This window comes from Dromaius novaehollandiae, chromosome 15, assembly GCF_036370855.1.
Source record: "Dromaius novaehollandiae isolate bDroNov1 chromosome 15, bDroNov1.hap1, whole genome shotgun sequence".
NCBI lineage: Eukaryota > Metazoa > Chordata > Aves > Casuariiformes > Dromaiidae > Dromaius > Dromaius novaehollandiae.
In genome coordinates, this window is record NC_088112.1 from 2,104,599 (window position 1) to 2,123,188 (window position 18,590).

The window sequence follows — 18,590 nt, forward strand, 5'->3', positions numbered from 1 at the left end:
TGCCTTTCTTCGAAGCTTTACTGAGCTTTCTTTTGTGGGTGTTTCCTTATTTTTGTTTCTGCTCATCCTTTCCTTTCCTTGGATTTCTATCTGGCATATTGATTTTAGTGGGCTGCAAACACCTGAGTCAGCCACTACCACAGAGTAGTAGATAATTGTTCCCCTTTACAATTCACGGAATAACACTTGGCAACTGGAGCACCCTGGGAGTAGGAAATACATGGGTGTATTTTTGCTGCTCATCTATGTTCTAATGTTTATCCCGTTCACTAAGAGAAACAATTCTGAAAGAAGGATTTAACAGGGGTGTGTTCACTGTCCTAAGACTGGAACTTGTTATCTCCATAGTTCATAAGACCGGCAGCATATACTGATACTGCTGTTCCAGACAATAATAGCTTGCCGTGTTCTCCTGAAGCACTGAGTATCTGTCGCTCCCAAAGGTGTATGAAAACACAGAGTATAACCAAGACTTGCCTCAAAGAAACTGGTGTACATGGTGGATTCAATGCTTCCTTTCTACAGTAGCTCACCTTCTGAAGTCCTTTGAGACTGCAGCTTGTCAGATCTCCTAAAAGTAAAAGACCTGTGGAAGTCAGTACTAGTGGATGCTCTCAGAAGATATCAGACGTAGTCAACATATACTGTACCGTGTACCTGCCTGAACTCATCTGTACCCCAGTGTACACACCCTGCGTGCTCCTTCACCGCTCCATTGCACGTTCCCCACCCAGACTCCTTGTCGTTACCAAAGTCGTTTGACCTCCCTTTCCCAGGGGACGAGAAAACTCGCAAAAACCAAAAGTGAATCTCATATCCACAAAGCAGCACGTCTCCATCGCGCTGCCCAGTAACATAGGGCGCCGTTTCAGACTCCACTGCTGACAGTGTGGCTGGATTCGGTGCAGATTGGTGGGTAGTGACAGAGGGGTGAATGTGATGTATCAGAATGCGGTGCACATTTTCCAAATCGGAGGTACTGCCACCTCATTCAGGAGACCATTCCTAGAGTGTGTGCCTGAGTATTGCTGGCTGACTGCTGGAATTCCCTACTTTGGGAGAAGAGTGAGCTCCAAGCTGTGGATGGAGTAAGAGGCTGGAACAGCAAAATGGCTGCTTGGGCTGCTTGCTAAGTTCCAGGTTGTGAAGTCTACATGCATACCACACAGACACCACTTGACCTAGGCAGGGAATCACCGCTGTGCTCTTCCCAGGGTACGCCACTGTCTTGAGAGGGGAGATAAACCACTGTATGTTCATAGACGGCAGCCTATCCTTAGGCCTTGAAAGAATGGGTGAAGTGTGAGAAAGCAAGCTGGAGCATGGTTCCCAGCGGTGTGTGGAGCCCTTGGTGTCAGTACGAGAGGACAGAGGCAATGCAGTCAGTGAATGCTGCCCCAGCCTAGAACTGTGCTCTAAAAAACCAAAACCCCCTCTTGTTTATGGAAGATGTGTGTTTCTCCACACCACAGCCAAGGATGGCCGTGTGGCTTGTCAAGTGGTACCCAGGACTGAGTTTGTGCAGGGCTCTGAGGCTGCAAAGTCTTTATACGTCCTTGGGGAAGAGTCAGGGCTGGCATCGCCAGAAACTGAGATCACCAGTGTCCTTTATTGCTAGGTCCACGTGCTCATGACCACAATAATGTAGCAATGGGGTGGGAAACAGGAACAAGTACAGTGGGGCCTGTGCCTAAACTCAACGGCTGCAAAGCATTGCGAGAAATGCCATTTGGAGTCACTGCACTGAGAAGGACGGAGAAGTTGAGGTGTGGAAGAGATGAAAATGGAGTCATGTGTGTCTATGGCTGTGCTGAGAGAGCTACCTGTACGTCCTTCTGACTGAATGGTCTGCCTAAGATGTGTTCCTCAGCCTGGAGTGACAGAAGAGTGAATTTTGTGTATCAGAAAGCAGCATGTGTTTACACAATTGGAAGTAGGGCTCGTTGAACCCAGAGGCCTCTCCTAGGCCTTCTGGAGAGACATTCACTGCTTGCTGGAATACCCTTGATGTGGGACAAGTGAGTTCAGCTCCAAAATAGGCCTCTACTCCAAACAGACACCTCTTTGTCAAATGTGGCGAATCACCCTTGTGCTCAAACAAAGTGTCTTCTGCTGTCTCTTAAATGGAAATGCAGTATCATTTCTTTAGAGATTACAGCCTACTTGTAGGCCAGACAAGTATGGGTGAAGTGCTAGAAACCTTGCTAGAGCACGGCAGGTTAGAGGACCATCGTCATCGTTATGCCAGGACATCTACTAGGGGAAGTTAAATGCTTTGACGGTGACTCCCTTCAGGGCCTCTCTTACTCCCTGAAGGCTGACAGACTGTAGATTAGAGTTTGGCCTTGAAAGCGAGTCACCTTACAGAGGAGATGTGTTCCAGTCCTGCATCACTTATAGCCTGTGCAGGCCGTGGGAGTGGAGTGTCAGTTCCGCCCGTTCAGGGAGGCTGCAAACACTGAGGAAGCCCTTGAGCATTCGCCTGTCCATTTTCCCCAGGTGGTGTCCTTGGTGGAGCTAGTGAGAAGTAAAAGAATGCTGCAGTGCTCCTGTTGAGGAATTTATCGTCTCTGATGTTTGCATATGGATTTTAGCACCGAGAGTGCAGAGGCCTCTTTGTTTCCGAAGAAATTTAAAACATGAAACGGTAGAGGCCGTGGTGAGAAGCCAGTGCCTGACCCGAAGAGCATTTCCTCAGATTTACAGGAAATGGGGAATCGAGGCAGGCTTTGGAGAGTACGTGTGCCTCTGTGAGATATACACGCCCAAAGGGAATACATAATTCTTGCAGCACCTTCTCACGACACCACCTTCGGGGCAAAGGACAGAAACCGCAGCCCTGACTTACCGAAGCTGATCCCAGAGAATACGAGTGATTGCTTCCCCGAGGAGACTTTCTGTGACAGCAGCGGCTGGCACACGGCAACGCCTCCCGGCTGCTACGCAGCAGCTCCTGGGTGATGAGCTCCCCCGGGGAGAGCGCGGCCGGAGCACGGAGCTTTCCGCGGGGCCGTGGGCTGCGGCGGGCGAGCTGCAGTTGCGGCGCGGGGACTCCGGGTGCCGCTGTTGCCCGATGCGGCTGCCGCAGCCGCAGCCGCCGCAGCCTCCCGCGGGGCGGCTGCTGGCTCGCACAGCGCCGGGCGGGCGGGCACCGGCACAGGCAGAAACAGCCGCTGAGAGGGCGAGCAGGACCGAGCGGCCGGCGCGAGAGGCGGCGAGCGGTCTAGCCCAGCCGTCCCGCCCGCGCTTCTCACCCCGCCAGAGGGTATTTTGCGAGTACTAAGCGCAGGCGAGGTGCCGGACTCTCTGCGCAGAGAAAGGAGAGCACGAAGCAGGTTCGCGGGGATCAGCAGCGGCCGAGGCGGCCCCGGCACCGCCGCCCCGCGCTGGGGTGCCCGCGTGTGCCGGACGGGCACGGAATGCACGGAAGGGGCGGGAGGACGGAGCGCAGCGCGGACCGCTGAAGATGGAAAGCCGGCACAGCGAAAGCCGCTGCGTCGGAGCCGCGGCAGTGCTGCTGTGCGCTTGGCTGCTCTGCTGGGGCTGCCGGGCGGCGCCGGAGCGGCTGCGCTACGCCATTCCCGAGGAAACGGGCAGCGGCTCCGTGGTGGGGCCGCTGGCGCGAGACCTGGGGCTGAGCCCGGCAGAGCTGCCGGCACGCCAGCTGCGGATCAGCTCGGAGAAGCACTACTTCGCCGTGAGCGCGGAGAACGGGCACCTGTACGTGAGCGAGCGGCTGGACCGGGAGGAGATGTGCGGCGACTCTGCGTCCTGCTCCGTCAGTTTCGAGGCGGTGGTGCAGAACCCGCTCAACGTTTTCCACGTCGACGTGGCCATCCAGGACATCAACGACAACTCCCCGGTCTTCAGCAAGGCTGCTCTCGACCTGGAGATCGGGGAATGGCTCCTTCCTGGTGCGCGATTTCCGCTGGAGATGGCGCAAGATCCGGATGTGGGAAGCAACTCGCTGCTCAGCTACCAGCTCACGGAAAACCCGTCCTTCAGCCTGGCAGTGAAGGAGAGCCCAAGTGGCAAGAAGCAGCCCGAACTGGTGCTAGAAGCCGCTTTGGATCGTGAGCAGCAGAGCTCCTTCCAGATGGTGCTGACGGCGGTGGACGGTGGGGCTCCAGCGAGGTCTGGCACCGTGCAGATTCGCATCAACGTGACGGACGCCAATGACAACGCGCCCGTGTTCAGCCGAAGCGCCTACGAGGCGCGAGTGCGGGAGAATCTGCCGGCGGGGTCGCTGGTGCTGCAGGTCCGAGCCACGGATGCGGATGCGGGCTCCAACGGCCGAGTCTCCTACTCCTTCAGCAACGTGCCGCAGGCTGTGCGCGCTGTCTTCAGCGTAGACAGCGACAGCGGCGACATCCGCAATGAGGCGATTCTGGATTTCGAGGAGAGGAATGAGTACACCTTCGGGGTGGAAGCGAGGGACGGCGGCGGGCTCAGCGGTCACTGCCAGGTCCGCGTCGAGATCACAGACGAGAACGACAACGCGCCCGAGATAACGACGTTGTCGGTGTGGAGCCCGGTGCCCGAGGACGCCCCGCCCGGCACCGTCGTGGCCCTCATCAAGGTGCGAGACCGGGACTCTGGCGACAACGGGAAGGTGCGGTGCGAGCTGGACGGCGAGTCGCCGTTCGCCGTGGTGGCGTCGTCGGGCAGCTCGTACAAGGTGGTGACGGCGAGCTTGCTGGACAGGGAGCGGGCGGCCGAGCACAACGTGACGGTGGTCGCCAGCGACCGCGGCAGCCCGGCGCTGTCCAGCCGCAGCGCGCTGGCGCTGGCCGTGTCGGACGTGAACGACAACGCGCCCGTGTTCGAGGAAGCCGCCTACAGCGCCTACGTGGCGGAGAACAACGCGGCGGGCGCGGCGGTGCTGCGCGTGCGCGCGCGGGACGCGGACGCGGGCGCCAACGGGCGCGTGAGCTACTGGCTGGTGGGCGGCAGCGCGGGCGAGGCGGCGGCGTCCTACGTGTCGGTGGAGGCGCGGAGCGGCGCGCTGTACGCGCAGCGCTCCTTCGACTACGAGCAGTGCCGCGAGTTCGCCGTGGAGGTGAGGGCGCAGGACGGCGGGTCGCCGGCGCGGAGCTCGACGGCGACGGTGCGCGTCTTCGTGGTGGACCGCAACGACAACGCGCCGCAGGTGCTGTGGCCGGCGGCGTCGGCGTCGAGCCCCGGCGCGGGCCCGTTCGAGGTGGTGCCGCGGTCGGCCGAGGCCGGCTACCTGGTGGCCAAGGTGGTGGCGGTGGACGCGGACTCGGGGCGCAACGCCTGGCTGTCGTACGAGCTGGTGCAGGCGACGGAGCCGGCGCTGTTCCGGCTGGGGCTGCACAGCGGCGAGGTGCGCACGGCGCGCGCCGTGTCGGAGCGGGACGCGGCGAGGCAGCGGCTGGTGGTGGTGGTGAAGGACCACGGGCAGCCGGCGCTGTCGGCCACGGCCACGCTGCACGTGGTGCTGGCCGAGAGCTTGCAGGAGGCGCTGCCGGCGCTGAGCGAGCGGGCGGCGGGCGCCGAGGCGCCGGCGGATTTGCAGTTCTACCTGGTGCTGGCGCTGGCGCTGCTCTCCGCCTTGTTCGTGCTGAGCGTGGCGCTGGCCGTGGCGGCGCGGGTGCGCCGCGCCGGGCCGCCCGCCGTCCTGCGCTGCCTGGGCGCCGAGCGCTTCTCCGTGGCCGGCCCCGCCTTCCCGGCCGACTTCTGCGAGGGCACCTTGCCCTACTCCTACAACCTCTGCGTGGCCCCGGGCCGCGCCGTCGCCGAGTGCGCTTTGCTGCCGGCCCCGCTGCCCGCCCGCGCCGTCGAGGATCTTCTCAGCGGGGAGCCGCCCGCGATGCTGACGTCGAGCAGCAGCCGTGCGCCGGCAGAGCCGCCGTCCGACGCCGACGCAGTGCAGGTCGGTATCCGACCCAGTCCTCTTCTCGCACCCTTCGTTATCTTCACACCGAGCCCGCGCATGTGTGTGTGTGTGTGTGTGTGTGTGTGTGCGCGGCAGGGGCTGGCGGCGGGGGCTTCTGTCGTTTGCACTTGTCTGCTGCGGTGGGAAGGGATGATGGCTTTTCTCGTGACTAACAGGAGGAAGTGAACCACGGCCCCTTTCGCGTCCTCACCAGGCACACGCGTCGGCTCGCTTGGGAGGTTGTGATCGATAGAGTAGTGCCGTTTGAAGCCGTTTGTATCAGTAATGGTGAACGTGGGTCCTCCTTGCAATCTATTGCAATTTATTGCTTCTGCTTGTGGGGAGTGGGCGAATGGGACTGACGTTTCAGGATGACAAGGGTTGTTTTGTTTCCCGATTTTCGGCGTGTGGGGAGCGCCTGGAGGCCGGGTGTGCTCATGCCGCTGAACGCGTGGGGTGTGGAGAGGGAGGGCGGGAGGGGCGGTCTGTGTGTGTGCCGTGCGTGGGTGCTCGACACCTGATCCCCCAGTGGCTGCCCGCCCTGCCAGGTTCTGGTGGAAGGCTGCTCCAGAAGTGGTAGCACTCGTGCGACCCATGGCTTTGGCCGGGCCTGATTTCCCTGCGTGATTCGCGATGAGTTCATCTCATGTGTCCCCTGGAGACCCCGTCCTCGTCTCATGCTGTCTTCAGAGGCCTCGCCCCGGCAGGAGGAGCGGTGCCTTGTGTTGCGGTTTCGGGATGTTCTTGTCGAACCGGCCGCTTTCGAGCAGGGTGTCGGCGTGAGGGGCAGAACCGTGTGCCTGGGAGTGAAGTCGCTGGTCTTTTCCCTCTCCCCTTGGGTTTGTAAGGATATAGGAGAAACGGGCAGAAGAATGAGCGGGATTTCCTCCCGTAGGAGCGACCGTTGTTTGGGATCAGGGACTACTCGTTATTTTGTTCTAGGCTGAGGGGCACTTTGGGTCTGGTATTCCTCATTTCTGCAAATTGCTGAAAGGGTGGAAATGCGTGTCTGGGTGGGGATGGAAGTGTGATGGGGATGCTAGAGCACACGGAAAAGAGAAATTGGATTTGTGCTCTGCGCGAAAACCACGTGCCAGATAAGAGGGAAAACAGGCAGCATAATCGGATGGTTGAATGCATTCCGCGAATCAGTCGCGTGCCTCATTCTGCTGTTCAGATGGGGTCTTTATTTCGTTTTTTTCTTCCTCGAAGATGCTTTTTTGACACTGTCATTGGTTGTCTTCACTGCGACTTCACTGTGAAGCTGTCCTCTTTGGTGGCCATTCCAGGGGGGCTAACCCACTCCCCCTTCTGACAGAGGGCAGTGGCTTGTCAGAGTCGCTGGGTAGCAAAGGTGTGGGCTTCCAGCGGAGTTCATGCAGGCCCTGTACTGTCTTTCTGAAGAGCCCGTGTGCTGGGCCGGAGAATACTGGAATGCATCAGGGCGTCGCTGAAGGCAGAGGAAGAGAGCTCCTTCCTTCCTCCACGTCTCCCTGGTCTTGGAGGTGAAACGTAGTGCCCCCAAGGTGCCGACCCCTGGGCAGAGGCGCTTCTTGCCATAGCGGGCAGCAAGCATTCAACGTAGCCCTGTTTCTGCTGACACTTGGGCAGACGGGCGCCGCTACAGTGCCACTAGGTGAACAACAGAGAAACAGCCAGTGAAAGCAACTTTTTGAAATGCCCCACACAGGCCAAGCGTGTCAGGACGCTCAGCTGGGCAGTAGGATTGATCGTCAGAACAACGGTCAGCTGGAAATACGGACACACGGAGACAAAGAAACCCCAGGCTAGGGTTGTGTAGTGTGTACTTAGGTAAAGGTACATCACATGATGGAAAAAAACCCCACCGTTTTTTCTTTTTTTATTTTGCCGCGGCGTACAAGGGAAAAGAGAGTGGCTTATGGAAAAAAAAGAGAAAAAAAGGCCAAACTGCTGCGTTTCCTTGGTCAGCCTGACACAGGAGTCAAAAATCTCTCCTGCAGTGCTGCAATTGCCGGCCGAGACTGCGGGCGCCGCTGTTCACCAGGCGGGAGCGGAGCGCGGCGAGATGCGGCCGCCCCGCCCGCCGGGACACGGCTCGGGGAGAGAGAGATCCGTCCTGAGCCGCAAGGCGGGAGGCAGGACCCTGCCGGCAGGAGTCGGCGGCGCTGAGCTCTCGCCTCGGCGCCGGCCGTGCCGGACCCGCGCCGCACGGTGCAGGCGGGGGAGCGGGGCGGCGGCGGCGGCGCTCCCCGGTCGGCAGGGCAATGAGCGGGGCGCCAAGGCGCTGCGGCCGGCGGAGGCTAGCGCTGCTGTGGTGCGCCTTGGCGGCGGCGTGGGAGCTGGCGTGGGGGCAGCTGCGCTACGCGGTGCCCGAGGAGATGCAGAAGGGCTCTTTCGTGGGCGACGTGGCCAAGGACCTGGGGCTGGAGCTGGCGGCGCTCCGCCAACGCGGCGCCCGTGTCGTTTCCGAAGGTAGGAGGCAGTATTTTGCTCTGCATGAGAAGACCGGCCATTTAGTGACGGCGGAACGCATAGACAGAGAGCAGGTCTGCGAAACCCCAGATAAGTGCGTGCTGCGCTGTGAGGTGATAGTGGAGGGCGAAATGAAGGTTTATGCAGTCGAAGTGGAAGTCAGGGACATTAACGACAACGCGCCCGTTTTCAAGGAAGTGCAGCTGGAGGAAAAAATGAGCGAGACAACAGCCCCGGGGTCGCGGTTTCCCCTGGCTGAGGCTCACGACCCGGACGTCGGGAGCAATTCCCTGCAGCGCTACGAGCTCAGCGGCGACCAGCACTTCTCCCTGGCCGTCCAGACGGGAGCCGATGGGGAGAAGCGTCCCGAGCTGGTGCTGGCGCAGGCGCTGGACCGGGAGGAAAGCGCCTTCCACGAGCTGGTGCTGACGGCGGTGGACGGCGGGGAGCCGGCGCGGACGGGCACGGCGCGGATCCGCGTGCTGGTGCTGGACGCGAACGACAACGCGCCGGTGTTCAGCCAGGCGGTGTACACGGTGCGCGTGCGCGAGGACGTGCCCGTGGGCTCCACCCTGCTCACCGTCAGAGCCACCGATGCCGACGACGGGCTCAACGGAGAGGTGAAATTTTCCTTTCAAAAGATTACAGTGAAAGCATCGCTTAAATTCCAGCTGGACATGGAAACGGGAGCGATCACCCTGGTGAGGAGCCTGGACTTCGAGGAGGGCGACTCGTACGAACTGGGGCTGCAGGCGAAGGACGGCGGGGGCCTTTCCGACACGGCGAAAGTCGTGATCGCGGTGACCGACGTCAACGACAACGCGCCCGAGATCTCCGTGCGGTCGCTGCTGAGCGCGGTGTCGGAGGACTCTCCCGCCGGGACGGTGGTGGCCCTGCTGCACGTGCAGGACCGCGACTCGGGGGCGAACGGGGAGGTGAGGTGCTCGCTGGGCGCGGGGCTGCCGTTCCGGCTGCGGAGCTCGCTGGGCAGCTACTACAGCGTGGTGACGGCGAGGGAGCTGGACCGCGAGGAGGTGTCGGAGTACAACGTGACGGTGCGGGCGACGGACGGCGGGGCGCCGGCGCTGCGCAGCAGCGCGGTGCTGCCGCTGCGCGTGCTGGACGTGAACGACAACGCGCCGGTGTTCGCGGAGGCGCGCTACAGCGCCTGGCTGCCCGAGAACAACGCCAAGGGCGCGCTGGTGCTGACGGTGCGGGCGGCGGACGCGGACTGGGGGCAGAACGCGCGCGTGCGGTACCGGCTGTGCGAGGGGCAGGTGCGGGGCGCGCCGCTCTCGTCGTACGTGTCGGTGCACGCGGAGACGGGCGCGCTGTACGCGCTGCGCTCCTTCGACTACGAGGAGGTGCGCGAGGTGGGGCTGTGGGTGCGCGCGGAGGACGGCGGCGCGCCGGCGCTGAGCAGCAACGTGTCGGTGCGGCTCTTCATCGTGGACGAGAACGACAACGCGCCGCAGGTGCTGTACCCGCCGGCGGCGCCGGGCGCCGGCTGGACGGGCGTGGAGCTGGCGCCGCGCGCCGCCGAGCCCGGGGCGCTGGTGGCCAAGGTGGTGGCGGTGGACGCGGACTCGGGGCAGAACGCCTGGCTGTCCTACGAGCTGGCCAAGGCCACGGAGCCGGGGCTCTTCCGCGTGGGGCTGCACAGCGGCGAGGTGCGCACGGCGCGGTTCCCGCTGGCGCGCGACGCGCTGCGGCAGAGCCTGGTGGTGGTGGTGAGGGACCACGGGCAGCCGGCGCTGTCGGCCACGGCCACGCTGACGGTGGTGCTGGCCGAGAGCGTGGCCGAGCTGCTGTCGGACCTGGGCGGCGCGGCGGCGCCGGGCGAGCCGGGCGGCAGCCTGACGCGCTGGCTGGTGGTGGCCGTGGCGGCCGTGTGCTGCCTCTTCCTCGCCTTCCTGCTGGCGCTGCTGGCGCTGCGCCTGCGGCGCTGGCGCCGCTCCCGGCTGCTGGCGGCGGGCAGCGGCGCCTCGCGCGCCGTCGCCGCCTCGCCCTTCGTGGGCATCGACGGCGTCCGCGCCTTCCTGCACTCCTACTCGCACGAGGTCTCGCTCACCGCCGACTCGCGCAAGAGCCACCTCCGCTTCCCGGGCGGCAGCTGCTCCAACACCCTGCCGGCCGCGCCGCCGCCCGACAAATGCGCGCCGCTGCTGCTGCCCGAAGAGCCCTCGAGTGCCCGCGCCGACAGCGGAGACGCCCTCCCGGTGAGTCCCTCTAGCGAGGGTTTCCATGTCGTTCTTCACTCCGCCCGTCCTCGCGCCTTTGCCCCTCCGCGCCCCTCCGCAGGGCTGCTTGTCCCTTTGCTTTCCTGGTCGTCGTCGCTTCTGTCACATAGCGGTGGAGTAGCAAGCAGAGGTAGAGGCAGAGCTAAGGGTATGGCTGCGATTGCTTCGAAGGTCCCTGTTGCCCACAGACTTTCCTTTTGCAGCGCTGCAGATGGTGCCGAACTGTCAGGAACGTAAACACATTTTTAAAGCGTGTTTTCTTCGTGAGTGCCTTGTTCTTTGCATTTTCCCTAAAGCCTCTCAATCGGTCCCTGATGTTCTCGCCCTCCTCTCAGAACACGCCCTTTTCATGGGATACTAACTCTTTAAAACGGATGTAATCAGTACGCGGGTAATGGAATCGCAAGCATTTAGCGTTAGCATTAGCATTCAGCGTTTAACACTAGCATGACCCTAGATGACCCTCTGGTGTGTCTTCGTCCGTCCGAAGTAGAGTGCGAGCATTTGTTGGTGAGGAAGACCTTGGTGAGGAGGAAGAGCATGTTCACAGAGAGACTGTCTGTCCCTTCCTGGCAGAACGATGCGACCCTTCATTCCCAGAGAGCAGGAGGTTTCTTTGCTGATGCAGGCACAGGCTGCCGCCGTGGTGCACGCCAGGGCACAGGTGTCCGTGTTGCAGCCAAATCTGGCCTTGGCTAAGGAGGGAAACAGGGACTGGGCTAATTTGACTTTCTTTCCAGGGGCTGAGGACCACCGTCCTCCGGGGGAGGCGCTAGGAAAAGGAGTGACGCTTGTGGTGTGTTCTGAGCCTGACCATTGCTCTTGCCTCAGTGGTGGGGAAACGAGGCAAGAAGAGCCTTTATGTGGAAAATGACTTTCCTCGTCCATAGAGAAGAGCCATGAGCTGCAGGAGGGAGGACGTTGGCCACAGAGCTGGCATAGGCTTCTGGTGGCTCTAAAGTACTTTGATCAATCCTGACTGTATGACTGCATGGAAGAGAAGTGAGAGGTTCAGGCATGGCATGGTGGGAAGTAGAGCCACCTGGGCCTTTACCTGTTTTGGCCGTGACTTCCACTTCTCATTGTGTCCCAATGTTCGTCACGTTAAGTGTTAATCGGTGGGTAGTGACAGAAGGGTGAATGTGATGTATCAGAATGCAGTGCGTGTTTTCCAAACTGGAGGTACTGCCACCTCGTTCAGGAGACCGTTCCTAGAGTGTGTGCCCTTGATGTCATTACGAGATGATAGAATGCTTTCTTAGTTCTTAGGGGAACTGAAAAACTTTCGTGTCAAGTCGATATCACTGTCTCACTGGGCCTCAGAGGTCAGAGGCAATGCAGTTCAATGAACGCTGCCCCAGCCTAGAACTGTGCTCTATAAAAATATATATACCTGTTTTTTATGGAAGATGTGTGTTTTTCATCTCTTTAAGCCTTCGTAGAGTATGAATCCAGTGATGGCTGTGCCTGTTCCCAGAGGTGGCCAACACTGAGAATGAGTAGAAGAATTGCAGTGCATCTCTCCCATTTTCCTCACACCTCCAACACATGTGGTTTCTGGGGCCTTTTCTTTATTGTTTTTCGTTTCTTTTTTCTTTTTGGCGGTGGGTGGGGCGTTGTGATTGACGGTCTGGAGTCATTGAAGTCTTCTGGACATTTGCCTCTCTGTGGGAATGCTGTCACGCCGGCATCCTCTGCATGCCTCCAGCTTTACGGTGTTGCTGTGACCAATAATGTTTGAATGCAGTGTGTACTCAGGAACCTGATAGTGCTGGTAGGATACTTGTTTGGGATGACATCGGGGGCAAAAGTGGAAATGGTGAGAACACACAGAATGTTGTAGTGATCTTGTCAAGAAGGCGATTACTTTCTCCATCACGTTCAATACAGATATTGGGACCAGGAGCCCTTAGGTCATGTCTGCAGTGCGAGACATCCTGTTATTCCTCTCATGATCGTTAGCTTACAGTACAGGCAGTGCTATGAGAATAATATGTACGTGATTAAGCTCTTTTCTGTAGGCATTGCACTCAATAATATCTTCTTTTATCCTTTCCATTCTGCCGTCCACCCCACTCCTGGAATGTTCTGTGCCTTCTTGCTGCAAAATATATTTTGCTGTCGTTGTGTCATCATTAAATGACTCCTTTCTCAAGTTGCTGCCTTTCTTCGAAGCTTTATTGAGCTTTCTTTTGTGGGTGTTTCCTTATTTTTGTTTCTGCTCGTCCTTTCCTTTCCTTGGATTTCTACCTGGCATATTGATTTTAGTGGGCTGCAAACACCGAAGTCAGCCACTACCACAGAGTAGTAGATTATTGTTTCTCTTTACAATTCATGGTGTAACACCTTGGCAACTGGAGCACCCTGGAAGTAGGAAATACATGGGTGCATTTTTGCTGCTCATCTATGTTCTAATGTTTATCCCGTTCACTAAGAGAAACAATTTTGAAAGAAGGATTTAACAGGGGTGTGTTCACTGTCCTAAGACTAGAACTTGTTATCTCCATAGTTCATAAGACCGGCAGCATATACTGATACTGCTGTTCCAGACAATAATAGCTTGCCGTGTTCTCCTGAAGCACTGAGTATCTGTCACTCCCAAAGGTGTATGAAAACACAGAGTATAACCAAGACTCGCCTCAAAGAAACTGGTGTACATGGTGGATTCGATGCTTCCCTTCTACAGTAGCTCACCTTCTGAAGTCCTTTGAGACTGCGGCTTGTCAGATCTCCTAAAAATAAGGGACCTGTAGAAGTCAGTACTAGTGGATGCTCTCAGAAGATATCAGACATATGCTGTACCGTGTACCTGCCTGAATTTACCTGTACTCGTCTGTACCCCAGTGTACACACCCTGCGTGCTCCTTCACCGCTCCATTGCACGTTCCCCACCCAGACTCCTTGTCGTTACCAAAGTCGTTTGACCTCCCTTTCCCAGGGGACGAGAAAACTCGCGAAAACCAAAAGTGAATCTCATACCCACAAAGCTGCAGGTCTCCGTCGCGCTGCCCGGCAACTTAGGGCGCCGTTTCAGACTCCACTGCTGCCAGTGCGGCTGGATGCGGCGCCGCGCACCCGACGCCGCTGCAGTTGCGGCGCGGGGACTCCGGGTGCCGCTGTTGCCCGATGCGGCTGCCGCAGCCGCAGCCGCCGCAGCCTCCCGCGGGGCGGCTGCTGGCTCGCACAGCGCCGGGCGGGCGGGCACCGGCACAGGCAGAAACAGCCGCTGAGAGGGCGAGCAGGACCGAGCGGCCGGCGCGAGAGGCGGCGAGCGGTCTAGCCCAGCCGTCCCGCCCGCGCTTCTCACCCCGCCAGAGGGTATTTTGCGAGTACTAAGCGCAGGCGAGGTGCCGGACTCTCTGCGCAGAGAAAGGAGAGCACGAAGCAGGTTCGCGGGGATCAGCAGCGGCCGAGGCGGCCCCGGCACCGCCGCCCCGCGCTGGGGTGCCCGCGTGTGCCGGACGGGCACGGAATGCACGGAAGGGGCGGGAGGACGGAGCGCAGCGCGGACCGCTGAAGATGGAAAGCCGGCACAGCGAAAGCCGCTGCGTCGGAGCCGCGGCAGTGCTGCTGTGCGCTTGGCTGCTCTGCTGGGGCTGCCGGGCGGCGCCGGAGCGGCTGCGCTACGCCATTCCCGAGGAAACGGGCAGCGGCTCCGTGGTGGGGCCGCTGGCGCGAGACCTGGGGCTGAGCCCGGCAGAGCTGCCGGCACGCCAGCTGCGGATCAGCTCGGAGAAGCACTACTTCGCCGTGAGCGCGGAGAACGGGCACCTGTACGTGAGCGAGCGGCTGGACCGGGAGGAGATGTGCGGCGACTCTGCGTCCTGCTCCGTCAGTTTCGAGGCGGTGGTGCAGAACCCGCTCAACGTTTTCCACGTCGACGTGGCCATCCAGGACATCAACGACAACTCCCCGGTCTTCAGCAAGGCTGCTCTCGACCTGGAGATCGCGGAATGGACTGATCCTGGTGCGCGATTTCCGCTGGAGATGGCGCAAGATCCGGATGTGGGAAGCAACTCGCTGCTCAGCTACCAGCTCACGGAAAACCCGTCCTTCAGCCTGGCAGTGAAGGAGAGCCCGGATGGAAGCAGGCAGCCCGAACTGGTGTTAGAAGCAGCTTTGGATCGTGAGCAGCAGAGCTCCTTCCAGATGGTGCTGACGGCGGTGGACGGTGGGGCTCCAGCGAGGTCTGGCACCGTGCAGATTCGCATCAACGTGACGGACGCCAATGACAACGCGCCCGTGTTCAGCCGAAGCGCCTACGAGGCGCGAGTGCGGGAGAATCTGCCGGCGGGGTCGCTGGTGCTGCAGGTCCGAGCCACGGATGCGGATGCGGGCTCCAACGGCCGAGTCTCCTACTCCTTCAGCAACGTGCCGCAGGCTGTGCGCGCTGTCTTCAGCGTAGACAGCGACAGCGGCGACATCCGCAATGAGGCGATTCTGGATTTCGAGGAGAGGAATGAGTACACCTTCGGGGTGGAAGCGAGGGACGGCGGCGGGCTCAGCGGTCACTGCAAGGTCCGCGTCGAGATCACAGACGAGAACGACAACGCGCCCGAGATAACGACGTTGTCGGTGTGGAGCCCGGTGCCCGAGGACGCCCCGCCCGGCACCGTCGTGGCCCTCATCAAGGTGCGAGACCGGGACTCTGGCGACAACGGGAAGGTGCGGTGCGAGCTGGACGGCGAGTCGCCGTTCGCCGTGGTGGCGTCGTCGGGCAGCTCGTACAAGGTGGTGACGGCGAGCTTGCTGGACAGGGAGCGGGCGGCCGAGCACAACGTGACGGTGGTCGCCAGCGACCGCGGCAGCCCGGCGCTGTCCAGCCGCAGCGCGCTGGCGCTGGCCGTGTCGGACGTGAACGACAACGCGCCCGTGTTCGAGGAAGCCGCCTACAGCGCCTACGTGGCGGAGAACAACGCGGCGGGCGCGGCGGTGCTGCGCGTGCGCGCGCGGGACGCGGACGCGGGCGCCAACGGGCGCGTGAGCTACTGGCTGGTGGGCGGCAGCGCGGGCGAGGCGGCGGCGTCCTACGTGTCGGTGGAGGCGCGGAGCGGCGCGCTGTACGCGCAGCGCTCCTTCGACTACGAGCAGTGCCGCGAGTTCGCCGTGGAGGTGAGGGCGCAGGACGGCGGGTCGCCGGCGCGGAGCTCGACGGCGACGGTGCGCGTCTTCGTGGTGGACCGCAACGACAACGCGCCGCAGGTGCTGTGGCCGGCGGCGTCGGCGTCGAGCCCCGGCGCGGGCCCGTTCGAGGTGGTGCCGCGGTCGGCCGAGGCCGGCTACCTGGTGGCCAAGGTGGTGGCGGTGGACGCGGACTCGGGGCGCAACGCCTGGCTGTCGTACGAGCTGGTGCAGGCGACGGAGCCGGCGCTGTTCCGGCTGGGGCTGCACAGCGGCGAGGTGCGCACGGCGCGCGCCGTGTCGGAGCGGGACGCGGCGAGGCAGCGGCTGGTGGTGGTGGTGAAGGACCACGGGCAGCCGGCGCTGTCGGCCACGGCCACGCTGCACGTGGTGCTGGCCGAGAGCTTGCAGGAGGCGCTGCCGGCGCTGAGCGACAGACACGCTGAATCCGAGTTGACGTCTGATTTAAATATCATTCTTGTGGCGGCGCTCGCTGTGGTTTCCCTGTTATTCGTTTTTACAGTCAGTATGACTTTGTTTTTTAAATGCGGAAGGCCGAGGAGCCCTCCCGTCTTCATAACTTCTGACAAGGAATTGTATTCCAGCCTTGGCTCCAAAGCACCTTACACCTACTGCAGCAGTACGCTGCCTTTGCCCTGTTCCTACGAAGTTTGTTCGGCCTCTGAGTCGGTCCAGAAAGACTTCACGTTTCTTAGACCGGGGTCGGCAGCACTGACGGACCGTCTCCTACTGGAGGAATCCGTTTCAAGGAGTCATTCTGGGAAGGAGGGTCCGAGCCCAGACAGCTCAGCACAGGTAAGATGTATCGTCCTCGGCCTCGCCAGCGAGCTTGCGCAGCCCTTCTCTTTTCCGCTGTTGCTCCATCTGGGAGTGGTGGTCATTCGACATCGCCTCCCAGCACATGGCTCAATAGCTCGGAGAGATTATCTGGAATCTTATCCTTCAGACCTGCCTATCGTATCCGATAACTTTCTGTTCTGTCCGACATGCCACGCTCCCGTTGTGTTGGTAACATTTCTGTCGCCAGTGAATGAGTTGTTACGGGGATGAGATTTACCAGCCGGTGATTGTGTGGGTTTTGAGGGGAGCGATGGGATAAGGCTCTAGAGGGTCCCGAAACTGAGACAAACCTTTTATCTTGTTCCAGTGATTTCTTCATTTATTGTCTCAGACAGCTTAGTGAATTAGATCCAAGATTTATCCTGGTCTGTTCAGTTAGGGAGTGCTGCGACTCTACGGTCCTTTCGTCCGTTTTCCCTTCCAGCTTCGTTTTCTTTGTATCCTGTCCCCGCCGTGCACACCAGTGGTTTAACATTCGCCCTCTGTCTTCCTTTCACTGGTGAGCCGGAACTGATACCTGACTGTCGCTTAGAGCTTGGAGCTGAGCAGGAAGGTGGTTTGGGTCCACCAATTGCTGCTGAGACTGACTCCTCTGGAGCCATGGCGGGTCCGCGAATACTGTAAGAGCGAGTGACTGCCTGCGATGTCTCTTGAACTCGTGCTTGAAGGAATCTCAGTGTATAAACTGATGGCGCCCTTACTCTTAGCTACCACATATTTCCGCTTCTTTTCCCCTTGTCCGTCCAAATGGTGTTTTCAGGAGCTCTCAGAGGTATCACCTTGAAATTTCTGGCTTCCCATAAAAGCGAATGAGGGATGATGTCCCCAGGTCAATCGAAGCATAAGAGATGGGAACGTTTAATCTTCTTTGGCTTTGCTGAGTGGAGAAATCCTTGCGTTGCACTCAGTACTACGCTTTTGGCCATCTTGCTACTCCTGCGGGTATAATGTAGATATGCTACTCTGGAGTAATTGTCGTATGTGTACTCATATTAAGATATACTCAAGAATTTCGGTATACATGTTAGAAGGATAAGTGGCTCTGTAAATCGAACTTAGGAAAGAGACAAACGTATTAGGAAAGCAGCAGAGGCTGGAAAAAATGAAAAGATTCAGATCTCGTTTCAGAGTAAATAAGTGAAGAGGCTGTAGCTCGAAGGGAACTGTGGATTGTCTTCTGAGATCACATGTAAGAGAGAAAACTAAATGGAATTTTGTTGCCTAGAGGTTTATGAGAGAAGAAACTTCATTTCAGGATGGTGAGCCTGCAGATATGGTCTGTTATAGAGAAGGTCCAGAATGGACAGATTGACATAAGTATTAGTCCTTACGGGCACAGTAGAGCTCACTTTCCTTGTGAGTTTTTAAATTTCTCCAGATTTTTTTTTTTTTTTTAGATTACTAATGTTGCATTTTAACGCTTTGAAGCATACACTTTTATCAAATTCTGTGGACTGGTGATAAGAATGTACTAGTAGTAAGTACTGTTGATATGATTTAATTTTCACCATTGATTATTAGGTATGAAAGGAAATAGCTGAACATGCAGAGATGAAAGACTGCACCGATCTGTGTTATATTGTTGACTTTATATAAGCGCTCAAGTATTTTGCTTCTGAGTCTATCCCGTGTGTTCACGGCAGTTAGCAGGACGGTGTAGGAGAACACGCCGTGTGTCCAGGGTCGAGTTCCCTATTGCTTTGCCTGTGCTGTGTATCTCACATTGAGAAGAGTGATTTGCAGCCGTTCTACGATGCTGTCAGTTGTGACAAGATGCGGGATAACAGATAATCGGCTGTAATATTTCCAGCGAAGTTCTGCAGAGCACGCGCCTCTCTGCCTTGGATGAACGAGTGAACACCTAGGCGCTGATTTCGAGTTAGTTTTCTTGCTTAGCCAACCCGTTTTGTTCGTTACTAAACTTATGATTATGACAGCTCTTTGCGTTCCCGTAGTAAGTTTCCTTGTCCACTTCCCTTTCCACGATGACAATTTTGCATCGTTTTGTGGATGGC

At 59.0% G+C, this 18,590-nt stretch overlaps 1 protein-coding gene across 7 annotated transcripts in view; it reads left to right on the plus strand.

Annotated features, from left to right (window-relative positions):
• The window catches only part of LOC112981804 (protocadherin gamma-C5-like), an 80,803-nt gene that overhangs the window by 18,540 nt on the left and 43,673 nt on the right, over positions 1 to 18,590 (plus strand). The window contains exon 1 of one of the 7 annotated variants that reach the window (XM_064520771.1): positions 15 to 5,896. The exons of 3 other annotated variants lie outside the window; for them this stretch is intronic. In XM_064520771.1, the coding sequence (XP_064376841.1) occupies positions 3,467 to 5,896 (2,430 nt within the window). In that variant the 5' untranslated portion in view covers positions 15 to 3,466. Of the gene's footprint in view, positions 1 to 14; positions 5,897 to 7,798; positions 10,573 to 18,590 lie in introns of those variants that run through there. 3 more of the 7 variants (XM_064520765.1, XM_064520774.1, XM_064520767.1) reach the window with 3 other exon arrangements.